This window comes from Gekko japonicus, unplaced genomic scaffold (genome assembly GCF_001447785.1).
Source record: "Gekko japonicus isolate JY-2015 unplaced genomic scaffold, Gekko_japonicus_V1.1 scaffold407, whole genome shotgun sequence".
In the NCBI taxonomy this organism is placed as follows: Eukaryota; Metazoa; Chordata; class Lepidosauria; order Squamata; family Gekkonidae; genus Gekko; species Gekko japonicus.
In genome coordinates this window covers 1063681-1077001 of record NW_015172563.1, presented here as the reverse complement: position 1 = coordinate 1077001, position 13321 = coordinate 1063681, and the positions used below count along the sequence as shown (strand labels likewise).

The following is a 13321-nucleotide window of genomic DNA, read 5'->3' as shown; positions in this document are numbered from 1 at the left end:
AATGCCACTGAATCGGATCCTTTGTGTTTATGGAGGTTCAGTACAAAAAGTGTCTTGATTTCAAATTTCAAGATACATGCATGGCACCATTTAGTGTGAATAGCATAAACACATATGAATGACATAATAGACATTGAAACATTTCCTCACTGACCTTTTTATGTACAACATTCATATATGACACCTTGGTTCATTTAAACCCTGGCACTGATAGTGATCTCACTAAGTTTAATTATCTGCCATTTATAATTTCATAATTTATTTTTAGATGCATGTGTCAGATGAAGTGATGATAACTCATGAAAGTTTATGCCACAATAAATGTGTTAGTCATTAAGATACCACAAGACTCTCTGTTACTTTATTTCAAAAGGGTTGGGGGGGTGTCAGTGATGTTTTTCTAAATATGAACTAGGCATTCCCCAGGCACTTGTATCTCTCCCACATTTAATGATTATGTAAGCCTCAAGCTTATTCATGCATTCTGAAAGCCTGCACAACCTTCACATTCGAGTACAAACTCTACTGCTTACTCTGTCAGCAAAGCCTGCTCATAAATAACTTGGTTTGAAATGCAAAAGAAATCAAATTACTTGGTGGGAAAAGAAATCCATAGTTTAGCTGCGGGTGGCCTTTGTAAAATGAACAACTCTGGCCGAGACTTAAAGGAATACGATTATCATTGTGGAGACAGCTGGTGGTAGCTTTTATAGAGACATTCCAATTGGCCTAGGTAACAAAAGACATTATCAGTAGCTGCACAAGCATAATGTACACATCATGTAATATGTGAGATACAGATTCACAAAGGTCCCCTCTAACTTTATTCTTGTAGAACACTGACATTGGACTACTATTTTATTTGATCTTTAGTGTTTTTAACATTGTCAGCCATCTCAAGCATCTTTTAGGGAGTGGTAGCCAATAAATAATTGGATAATTAAATATTTCACTTAAGTAAACTAATCCTCAGCTCTGGCAGATGAACAGATGACTTCTGAAGATCTCATTCATTTCCTAGTTCTCAATATTTACCAACATTTTTCCACACCAGAGGCACTGTCTAGGTGACTTGGTAGGTTATTTCACAGCTTCAGAACCCCAGAACTGTTTCAGACCATGTTGGTCTCCCACTATCCTAAAGAGCCAGTGAGGACCAGAATTATTGATGCAGTCCAAACAGGATAAGACGCTGGACAGCAGAGGGGAGGGCATGAGCCCTTTGTCTAAAGGAAGATTATTACAGTGCTTGGGGTATCTTCAAGGAACCAGGCCAGATTCTAGCATCATTTAACTTCTAATCTGTTTAAAGACATGAAGTAATTAGCCAGAAATACAGCTAGTCAAGTCTTCAGATCACTTCTCAGCTCTTTCTACATTCAGCACAAACATCTGTCCTTGCCTTTAATGTTTCCTACAGCCCCCCCCCCCAAAGGTTATCTCCCTTTTCTTGTACCAAGATCTATTCCCAGAATTTCCACTTCCATTCTGTCCCAACTTTCATCAGCCCAAAATATTCCTTCAAATCTCACATGCTATCCTTTATGCTTTGAACTCCAGCCCACAATACCATGTCCTTCAAATTCAGCTTTTAACTCACCAAGACCATGAAACCCTCATCCCCAACTGAAATGAAGTCTTGGGCCCTGGTCACATGGAGCATTTGCCCCGCGGAAGGCATGATAGTCGGGTGGATTTTCCGGGCGCGATCACACCGGAACATCTGGGAGGCGTAGCGCACCCGTGGCCAACCCATGGCATGCCGCCAAAGATGCGCATTTAAAAGGTACCTGCAACAACCTACTGGCAAATGGTTTGCCACGGGCTGCATACGGACTCCCACGGTGTGATCGTGTCGGCGTGCAGCTATTCCCCCGGGTCATCCTCTTTGCTGCGCGCACCGATGGAGGAAGCCCCAGTGTGCCGCCGTCGCGTCTGATCGCCTAATGGCGGATCAGAATGTGACGGCTCAAATAGCCACGCCTCCCCCCCGCGTTATCTGGCCCATGTGACAGGGGCCTTGGTATAGTTTCTAACCATTGCCTTTCTATTCTCCTTCTGTCATCTTCCTCTCTTCTACCCCATTTTACTTTCCTCTACACAAATTTACACTGTAGACTCTTCAGGACAAACACCTGACTTTTGCATTTGCTACTTAGTAAAATTCACTGTACAGATACACTCAATCCACCTTCAGTGAACTTTCCAACTGGATTTTACTGAGTGAACTGTCAAAATCCAGTTGGAAAGTGCATTGAAAGTGGATTATTTAGTGTGTGTGACCGCAGCCATAGTGTAACAACAGCAACTCCAGTTTAGAGAGAGAATACCACTAAACTGACCAAGTTCCATAACAAATGCTTTCCCCCAAAATGCTCAAAGGCATCAAGAGGCATTTTCTGTCATTCCTAAAACATTTATTTAAGAGTGTATCATGCCCTTAAGTACTAACATACTCACAGGCTTAACAGTATATGCACTCCACAGCGGCATCTTGATATCCTTGCTATATCCATTTATGTAGTGGTTATTGTGAAGAAGGCAATAGTTATGGTCCTTTTGTAGCAGTCTGGGTCTCCCAAAAGGCAAATTGTATTGTTCTACCTTCTTTGCTACAGTAGGAGAAAGAAAAAGAATTCTAAACACAGTCTGTTTTTCTGATGACATTCTCTGCTTGTTTTCCTTTTTTTCAAAGCAGTTAAAATGCTTACCCTGTGAGGCAGTTAAATTTATCTGTGACTGACTCTGTGGTAAGCCCTAGAAACAAAAGGAAGAAAAGGTGAGAACAAATAATTTTGTGTAGCAACAGAGGTGTGAGTTAATCTTGGGATTTGGAGTGTAATGCCAGCCATTTGCAGATGATACTGAACTGCATTCCTTCTTTACATTTGAACCAGGTGAAGCAGTGGATGTTCTGAACAAGTTCGTAGAGTTAATAATGGGCTGGATGAAAGCTAGTAAGCTAGTAAGTTGTTGTTAAGCAGTCAATTAATCCAAGATAGTCACTTCTCAAGGTTTTACATGGGACTATACTATCCCACAAGAATCATGTGTGTAGTTTGGGTATATTCATAGAGCTACCCTTAAGGCTGATGCTCAAGTAGAACCCACCACATCACAAGGTTACGTCAGTGTGTCAGCAGCTCACAGACAGACATCATCTTCCTATGTTATTCATAGTATAATATGGGACACACTTTAGGGAATACACTTCCACAATTTTGAAAGCACTTTACTGGTTCTCTGTTTCCAAGTGCTACAATTTAACAAAGTCAAGTATGCATACTGACAAAGGACCTTAAAGCCAAAGTCCTGTTTAAGGGGGTAAATCAGGAAAGACCTAACCAAAGGGGGCTGAAGTGTGAGTCCTCAAACCAAAGGATATCACTGACACCAGTCCCTTTACTACCCAGCCAGCTGGAGACCAAGAGATAAAACTTTTAGCCCTTCCTGGTCTAAGAACAAGTAAGTCATCCTTGCAAGGTAGGATGTTTACAAAGTGAGTTTCAAAAACCAATTACTATGGTAGCTGTAGCCAATATGGGGTAAAGTACTGGATTCAGACTGAAGCCCCCAAACCCAAGAATACCACAAAATACAAGTAAGATGATTTATTATAAAATTGTACAAGAATATACAATAAATGAGCAGTGAATACTGAAGATAAAAATAACAAAGCTATAAATCTAGGGCAAGCACATTAACAACCATTGGTTCAAGATCCAGATGTTACCCATCAAGACTAAGTCCCATACAGTTTCAAAATCCAAAAGCCAAGACAAGGGTTCCAGTCACTATGACTCACACAGAATCACTAAGCGTCCCAAAATCAGATGTAATCCAGTCACAGGGCAAAACTAGAATGGAAGATCTTTCCTACATGCTCAACAACCCATGGTGGCCTCATTCTAGTTGACTAATCAAATGTATAGCAAATGAACCAGTTCATACCGGTAAGGTGGGATACAAATTGAAAGCAAATAAAATAAAATAAATAAATATAACTTGACCAATCAGGTATAATACTAACCAGCTGACTTAACCAATCAGGTGAGTTTGCCAGTTAGACTGAACACTCTGCAGCTGCGTCAGTTCCAATTTAAGCAAGAACCTTCTTCCACCCATTAGCTTAGGCAGCAACAAGGTGGAATGTACCCTCCCAGAATCTTGTGGCCTTACGAGGCCTTGAAACTGGCAAGCCTAACTGGCACCTGAGTTGTCTCCCATTTTCCCTTATCTGTCTCTTTGAAGCTACAAGCAACCTTGACCTAAGTTCTCAAAGAGAGAAAACTTCCATGATTTTTTAGGCCTCAGAATGAACCACGGAGTAGCAAAAAACTGCTTAAATGGACCAGTTTCCTGACATGCACATTTGCCATCTCTTGGCCCCGGTCACACAGAGCATTAGGCATGCTAGAGAGACGGAAGATAGGTGGATTTTCCGGGTGCGATCTCACCGCCACATCTGGGAAGCGTAGAGCTGCCGTGGCTCACCTGAGGCTTCACTCTGAAGATGCGCTGTAAAAAACTAGTATCTCCGAGGTACTAGTTTCTGGAAACTGCGGGGCAAGGGCGGGTGTCAGATCATGTTTCCGGTGTTAGCTCGTGGCATCCGGCGCCTGCCCATGTCCCGTTGCAAAAACTTTTTTTTGTCAAGTCTCCACGGGTGCGCACAAGCACCCAACGGCGCATGCGAACACTTGGGTTAAAAAAACCCAACACAACCCCTGCGGCGCCGCTTCTTTGCCGCGCCGCAGGAGTGATGTATGATTGGCACCTCCCCCCAACCATGGGATGTTGGCGGGATGTCGGGTGGGATGTTTGATCCGGCTGCCGCACGGTAGTTTGCTCCGGGGCAAACAGCCACGCCTCCCCCCCCTGCGCGATATCCGGCCTGTGTGACCGGGGCTATCAATGGACAGAATAGGTAACTTGTAGCCAAATCTGCAATTCATGTAGTAATGATGGGACAGTTTTAAAGGTGCGGCATTATTCTCACTCTAGATCAATGGAAACCTCTCACTGACATTGAATGAATCTGAAGTAATGTTGACAATGATCTCACAGTTTGGAAAAGTATAGAAGCAAACAGCTAAACATTTCTATTAGTGTGTGTACATACCAACAAATCACATGAGCAGCCAAGATCACCTGTAGAAGTTCTCCGCCTTGTGAAAGGGCATGAAGAAGGGTAACTTTCTTCCTTAGGATAACTTGGGACATAAGTGGGTTTCTTTAAAAGATGATTGAGGCTTCCATGAGTACCATTATTAGGGGCTGGCGTCAAGTCAAGTAGATCTGTAACAAACAAGCAAATGTAACAAATTAATGGCTCAGATCCCACAAACTACCAGTGGTTTGAGATTTTTCTCTCCTCCCCGTCTCCCCTAGAGCCATTTCTGACCCTGGAAAGTTTATTCCAGGGCTGAGGGATTTCTATCTACTGATCACAGCACAAGAAAAGGCAAAAAATATGATTGATGCTGTGTAAAAAAAATATTTTACTTGACTTCAGAAGCTTAGCTGCTATGGGAATTTTCTTCTCAGATCCCCCTGATGATACATACAGGAAATGTGTAGGGGTCATCGAGTCAAAGTATTTTTTTCCCCACTGCACCAATTTCTCCCCCCTCCCCCGCTTTTTCTTGTTCTGCTTACTGGTGAGGCCCTCTCTTCTAGATATTAACAGCTGCACCAGTTGGGTGGCTACAGTAGGCAGGGGAAGGGCAATGAGATTAAACTTTTTGCTTCTTGTGTAAGAAGAGCTCTCTCCACATAATGGAGTCCCACTGCAGCTGCCTACTCAATGCAGCTATTAGTACACACAAGCCCCTCAACACTGGGAATAAACTTTGCCAGTTATCAGAAATGGCTTCAGGAGGAGGGAAGGGTAAGATCCTGCAATTCTTGCACCCGCAAATTGCAGGATCCAACCCATTAGATCTTTTAAAATTCACTTCTGCACTGCAATTTTCATGTGACTGTAAGCATGAGCATGGCATATAGGCATGTTGGAACCTTCTAAGGACTGCACCCCCGCACTGGTCTGCCTCCACCCCTTGCTCATCATCCTGCAGGAGCAACCTACCATAACCTCCCCTTCATCTGTTCCTCAGTATCGCTCCAAAGGAGAGGAAATAGGAAACAGGTGAAAGGAGATGGTGTAAAATTTAAGATGGCTATCACAGTCCAACACTGACTGGATTGGAAATTATATTAGCACAAACACAAATATGCCAATTACAGTAAAAATGGCTATTTCATCATACCACACATTAAATTGTAGATTTCAATATTTTCAAAGGGGTCAACTTTGGTTTGAAACTTGAATCCAGGTCCAAAGCCAATAAACAGAGCCTAGGGAAAAAAGGACAACTCTGTTTTAGTCCTCATATGTTGTAAAGTGTATCAGGGGGATGCAGACATATTTACAACATACATTTATAACTATTTAATGATAATAACTGATGATATGCGTGTAGCCTAAACTAACCTAAAATGAAGCTATTCTTTGGTGGTGGGGGAGAAGAAATTTCTGGCATACATCAGTAATCTTTGTTCAGCAAGTTTACAGAATGCTGGGAATACAAATGGGCTTTTAATTCACTTATGCATTTCAAAAATTTTCTGTAGCTCAATGCCTGTGGCCACACGTCCTTTGAAGAGGGTTATCTCCAATCTCACCAGTTTACCTTCACCAAAAGGCTTAGAAGTTCCTGAATAAAAGCAAGATTTGATCTAACATGAATGGAACGAGACCTTGTTAAATCTTCAGTTTAATAGGCATTTACTTTCCTTGTTAAATCAGAAAAAAAAACCACTATATGTGTTTTTACTAGGAATGGCATTACAATCATGGTTTAAATCTTACAATTTCCTCTTATTTCTTTTCAGACATTCAGGCTACAGCTGCATCAAAATAAACAATGACAAATACAAGACTGCTGTATTCCAAGAAAATGGTTTTGTTTTCTTCTCTTGTAAACGTTGTTCATCTTTTTTTTAAAAAAAATGGTCATTTTGCAGCAACAACTAATTTTCTACTGTAAACAGCATTTGTGTGTAGAGCTTCTCAGCAATAGCAGAAATACACAGCACACATTTTCTCCAGGAAAGATATTTAACCACTTCTTTTATGAGGATCATGTTCTCAAATACTATTGCAGTCCATAAATAGAATAAAATAAAGACCTCATGCATATCTAGTCACAAGACAACTGCTGTACTCTTGTCAGACAATGTAACAGGAAGTGCTAGGAATCTAGAGCTTTTACAAGCACAGGGAGCTATGACGAACATGGTCTTAGTACCATTTTGGTCTTTAAAGCGTCCCCAAAAATTGCCCATTATTTGCAATCGACAAGTGAGTTTTGACCCCATTTGTGCAGATACCTGTGTTGTACAAATGCAAACATAACCCAATGATTAATAGTGATAGTACATGGATTTTTTTAGCTGTCAGATACTAAAATATTTTATATGACTATTGTAAAGCAGAACTTAAGCATGTCTTAGGCAAATATAGAAGACAAACTCAAATTTTATAATAGTATCTTATAACACATTGTCTTACTTTATTTTAGCCCACTTTTCTCAATGAAACGCAAGGCAAATTGTAGAATTAAAAATACAGTAATACGGTATAAAATATCCAATGAACAATGCAATTGGACTAGGATTAAGAAATTAGTAGACAATGCAAACCACAACTACCTACAACATTGGGGGAAGATTTAAGAAGAAGAAGAGATTGGATTTATACCCCGCCCTTCACTACCCAAAGGTGTCTCAGAGCGGCTTACAAACTCCTTTCCCTTCCCCTCCCCACAACAGACACCCTGTGAAGTGGGTGGGGCTGAGAGAACTCTGACACAAACGGCTCTTTTTCAAGAACAGCTCTTATCAGAGCTTTGGCTTGCCCAAGGTCATCCAGCCAGGTGCAAGTGGAGGAGTGGGGAATCAAGCCCGGTTCTCCCAGATTAGAGTCCGCATTCCTAGCCACTACACCAAACTGGATGTTCCACTGTTGACCTAAGAGTGGCAGGACTCAAACACCGAAGCTTCAGGGGGAGATTACAACATAAAATTGCTAAACTTGAGTTCATCCACAAATTCAGAACAATGGATCCCCCACAGCTGAATATGGACATATCTCACTATAGATGCTGTTTTTCTGCCCTTAAGCGTTTCTCGCCCTGACCTAGATTGCCCAGGCTACCCAATCTTGTCAGATCTCAGAAGTTAAGCAGGATTGGCCCTGGCTAGGAGACTCCCAAGGAATAGTAAGGTCATGACGTGGAGGCAGGCAATGACAAACCACCTCTGAACGTCTCTTGACTTGAAACCCCCCACCACGGGGTCACTATAAATCAGCTGTGACTTGACTGCACTTTCCACCACCCAGCGTTTCTCCCTTGCTTTAATCAAGCTAATTACATTTCACCTTGTACCTCTGCATTCTAACTCCTTTCTTGGCAGCACCCCTCCCACCTTCAGACTGGGAGATAAGGACTCATGGATATCCATTCCTACTTCTCTCTGACAAAGGGAGCTTTGACCCTTGAAAACTCATACTCCAAAAAAACTTGTGGGTCTCTAATGTGCTACTGGATTCAGTCTACCTGTTGTACTGCAGACTAACACAGCTATCCTCTGAAACACAACGGCCTAGACAAGGTGGAGTGGAATTACACAAACGCAGTAAAAAGATGCATTAAAAGTAAGACAATACCTAGAATAATCATTGCAGTAGACTGAAATCCTGTCCCATTATAAAGGCGCCCTCATTGATTGCTCGGTTCTACTACAGTTCTATAAAAAATGCCCCCTGAACATTTCTATTTTGCACATTCTGCAGAATGACAGACACGTAGCTGCCTTCATGAATGTCATGAGCCATCACAGGGAATGCACACAAAAAGGCAGTTGCTGATCATACTCATTGGTAGGGTGGCAGTTTCAGAAGGCTTTGCTCCGATGAGGGAAGCTGTTAAGAGCAGCCACGGTATGGCAAGAAAGATGATTCTGCACGTATGTGGGTCCAACTGTTAAGGGTTTTTAGATGATAACCAGTAGGACAAACTGACTAGTAACCAATGGAATGACTGAAGAATAGGTGTGACATGCACACTCTGCCTACTGCCTGATATTAAATGGGCTGCAGTGCTCTGTACCAGCTTCAGTTTCCAAATTGCCTTTAAGGCCCACCTAGAGTGCATTTCAATAGTCTAGCCTCAACCATCAAATGAATCTATATGGCCAGATCAGCCAAGTCAAGGTAAGGGACCCTTTTCCAAGCTAAATTAAGATGGAATAATGCATTTCTGCCGCTGTGTTAACTTGCTTCTCCAACAATACTGCTGGGTCCAGTATAATCCTTAGATCCTTAGCAAAGTCAGTGAATTTCAGCTGGACCTCCATCAAAAATGGGAAACACGGTGTCCTTCAGGACCCCAGCCTTCACAAGTGACATCATCTCCATATTGTGAGGATTCAGTTTCAACTTGTTCAGCCTTAGCCTTTTAGCCACAGCAATAAGGAACTAGTTCAAGTCTCCTATGGCACCACCAGATGATTTTGGATAAATAAGTAGGTCAAAAAGAGTTCTTTTTTAAAGAATGAACCTAATCCCATCTTCATGGCTAGTGGAGACAATATTCTGGCCCTGTTCATGGTAACAAGCAAGAGGGGAAGAGCATGCCTTACTATGCAGCTCACCCAGTGCCTTGGCTCCACCTCTGACACCAACAGGGGTCTATGCGTTGCCATAATATCCAGTTTGGCCCAATGCAGGCTTTGTATACATTGTTAAAAACTTATAGAATTCTAATCCTGCAAAAGAAGTTTATGCACACGACATAGCCTAACCAGGCATCTGTCTTGCTAGTTTTTATATGCAGGATATTTTTAACCTAGGACAAACATTCATCCATGCATCTCCTCACCAGCCATCTGTAGTGGTACAGTTTTGAGAGAGACGCATTATGCCTCTTTCTCAATTTGTAGGAAAGCTTTCTGCTGGCTGCCACCAACTATACAACAAACAGAAAAGTCTTGATGATAGTTTTTTTGGGAAGAACGCTCCCAAAGAAATTGCAAGGGGGTGTGAAATATTTTCTGGTTCTTCTAGGTATCCAGTCCCATAACAAAGATGACTGGAACAAGCAAAAATAGGGAAACAGGGTGGACACAAGTAAACAAAAGCCTGGAGAGTCAGTACCCAAGGCTGGCCTGGGCTAAATGAGAAACATACAGCCCTGGAAACAGAGAATCTTAGTGTCCAGCGTCTTTCTTCAAATATTTAATGCTTAAGTTCCTTAGATAGCTTTCAGCAGGGCTATTTTTGGGCAGGAACGCACAGGAACGGAGTTCCGGCTGGCTCCCAAGTTGGCCATGCCCAGCAGGAACTCACTAGCATAACAGGCCACACCCAACAGCAGAAACTCATTTGGATTGGCTACAATTAGGGGTGTGTGCAAAAAGCCCTGGGTTTTGACAACAAAGTAAAGAGAATAAGAAGCAAAAGGTGGGTGTGGCTGGATGACCACACTTCTGGTAACATGGGGGTGTGGCCTAATATGCGAATGAGCTGTGTTGTCAGGGGTGTGGCCCAATATGCTAATGAGTTCCTGCTGTTGGGTATGGCCTATTATGCTAATGAGTTCCTGCTGGGCTTTTTCTACAACAAAAGCCGTGGCTTTCAGGCAGTGCAAAGGAGAAGGCCTATATTTTCTAGGAAGTGTAATTTTTCCTGTGGAACTGGTGCCCTCTGAATCTTAAATGTTGGCAAAAGCTTTGCAGACTCCAAAGAGATAAAGGCTGAAGGTGTAGGACAAGGGGGGAATGAATGTGATTTCTGAATGTGGGTTCTGCTATTTCCTCTGATGTGTTTGTATGCTGATAGCTGTCACTGTGCCTTCAAAAGTTTAATTATAATAGATCCAGGTCTTGGTATGTAACCTAGAATCTTTTGATTAGAGAAGCTTATAGTAGAATATATTTTATAACTGTACCTTTTGCATACAAAGTTATATATATGTTAAGGAAAAGCATTATTAGAGGCCTCTGGGGATAGAATTAGGATGCAATAAAAACGGAATGTGTATTTAAGAAATTGCAAGGATGACAAGAGCAAGGCTGAATGTGAATCACATTCCTTATCACCCAGCTCCCCAGAAACAATGGGAAGAGGGACTAGCTTCACTAAGATCAGAAAGGTTCTCAGTGTTCCCTAATGTTCCCATTGAACATCTGAAGAGCAGATAGGCAAATGTAATCACTGACACTACATGAGAGACCAATAGTAAGGTTTAAAGTCAAATGATGCTTGTATGATGTTAACTGCTTGGTACCAATGAGAGATTCTTTAATGTGTAAACTATATGTGATGTCATTTGGGGTATAAGACCTTCTGCCCTTCCTGGTTATGGCAGAATACAGTTTTGGAATTGCTAAGGTGCTAAGGCATTCAGCCCTGTATTCCTTGTTTTCAATGCATTAAACAGATATTCATCTAACTCCTTGGACTCCGACTGTGTGTTTCCAATTCAGCACGGGAGCACGCAGAAACAGATTTGTGTATCAAAGGTACAACAATACTTTCTCTCCTCCCCCTATTATCCCAGACCCCACCAAGAAAACCAGCCTCCACACTGTTCTGCTAACTTCAAATTTGTCCAGTTCCAATTACAAACACTTAAGTCTGGACTTGGAAAGATTTGCCTTTCCTCTTGAATTGTTTGTTGGAAGCTGAGTACTGACCAATTCTAAAATAAGAATGAGTATGTTTTGAAACTTACCTGCATATTTTCAAATGTATTATCTGACCCGTGGAATCCACCTTTGCAGTACTTGAGCTCAGATGGCATTCTGCAGAACATAGCCATAAACATGTAACTGACAATACCTGTATTATAGAAAACCTGTGAATACTGCAACCCTATTCTCTCTGTGTTTCCCTAGACATATCTCAGCCCTTTCGTCCTCTGCCTAAAATTCCACTGTTAAAATAATAAACCTGTCTTCATTGGCTTCCTATCCTCTTCCATAACCAGAACAGCCTTCTTGCCTTTAGCATTAGAGCTCTTTCAGATTTTCTTTTTTCTTTTTTTGCTTCATTTCTTTTAATATTCCTTGCAAAAGCACAGCTGTGTTAATCTGTTACAACAATTTTTTAAAAGTTCAGTGGTACCTTCAAGACTAACAACATTCATTTCAATATGAGCTTTCATAACAGACAATGGAGAGACTAGCTTCACTAGTCAGATACATATCTGATGAAACAGACTGAGACTTTAAAAATATATATATAATATTCCTGCCAGTAACCTGTGTTTCCCCAACTTTGCCACCCTGAGCTGCCCAATAATCTCTTGTTATTGAACACTACTGTTCCAGATGCCTCTCACTGAGTAAAATTCCCTGCCTCAAGATGTACATACTGTCACTTATCATTTTCTTTCAAACCACTTTTTCCACACAGGCTACTGAACTAATATTCATTCCAAGCAGGGCTTTATTTTGGAAAAAGATGTGCCGGAAATGAGGGAAATGAAGTTTTATAACTGTATACTGAAAACTCATGAACTTTTAAACATTTTGAAAATAATTTTGTCGAAGAGGTTCTGGAACTCCATTCCCCCAGAGAAAAAGCCCTGATTTCAAGTATTCTCAAATTAATTGCACTACCTTTGCTTCCCTCACCCTCCTCTCATTTGTCTTCATGTTGTTTAGTTCATATTGTAACCTTCTTGGAAGCTTATGTTTTGTTAATGGAAGCTGTATAAATAAAAGGTACTTCCTTTAATTGGGCATAGAGATGCTATATAACTACTTCCTAAGAAGATAAATTTGCTCTTTCAGAGAGAGCTATTTAGCGCCAAATTAATCTTGCACCTCCCATAACTCTTCACATAAAGCCCATATCTCCTCCACAGTTCATGAGAAAATATCATGTGCATGATCTTCTGACATAATACCACCACAGTTTTTCAGTCCAGTTTTCACATTGCCCAGTACTGATATTTTACAGCATCTGCACTTAAATACTAACAGTCAGGCCAACACTGCAGCCCTTTGCAGAGTTCAATCAAAGCCCACTGAAATAAATGAACTTAGACTGGAGTAACTCTGCATGAAGCTGCATGTCATCAACTTTTGGGGAGTTAGGCACCAACCAGAGAAAGAAAGAAAGAAAGAAAGAAAGAAAGAAAGAAAGAAAGAAAGAAAGAAAGAAAGAAAGAAAGAAAGAAAGAAAGAAAGAAAGAAAGAAAGACAGGAAGGAAGGAAGGGAGGGAGGAAGGGAGGGAGGGAGGGAGGGAGG

General features: G+C 41.4%; 1 protein-coding gene across 1 annotated transcript in view; it reads right to left on the bottom strand.

Annotated features, from left to right (window-relative positions):
• ENPP1 (ectonucleotide pyrophosphatase/phosphodiesterase 1) overlaps positions 1 to 13321 on the bottom strand; it is a 62324-nt gene that overhangs the window by 8190 nt on the left and 40813 nt on the right. Inside the window, exons 16-21 of the mRNA XM_015421254.1 lie at positions 11799 to 11868; positions 6270 to 6357; positions 5123 to 5298; positions 2712 to 2757; positions 2461 to 2612; positions 594 to 729 (exon numbers count right to left, since the gene is read on the bottom strand). Coding sequence (XP_015276740.1) covers positions 594 to 729; positions 2461 to 2612; positions 2712 to 2757; positions 5123 to 5298; positions 6270 to 6357; positions 11799 to 11868 — 668 coding nt within the window. The remainder of the gene's footprint in view (positions 1 to 593; positions 730 to 2460; positions 2613 to 2711; positions 2758 to 5122; positions 5299 to 6269; positions 6358 to 11798; positions 11869 to 13321) is intronic.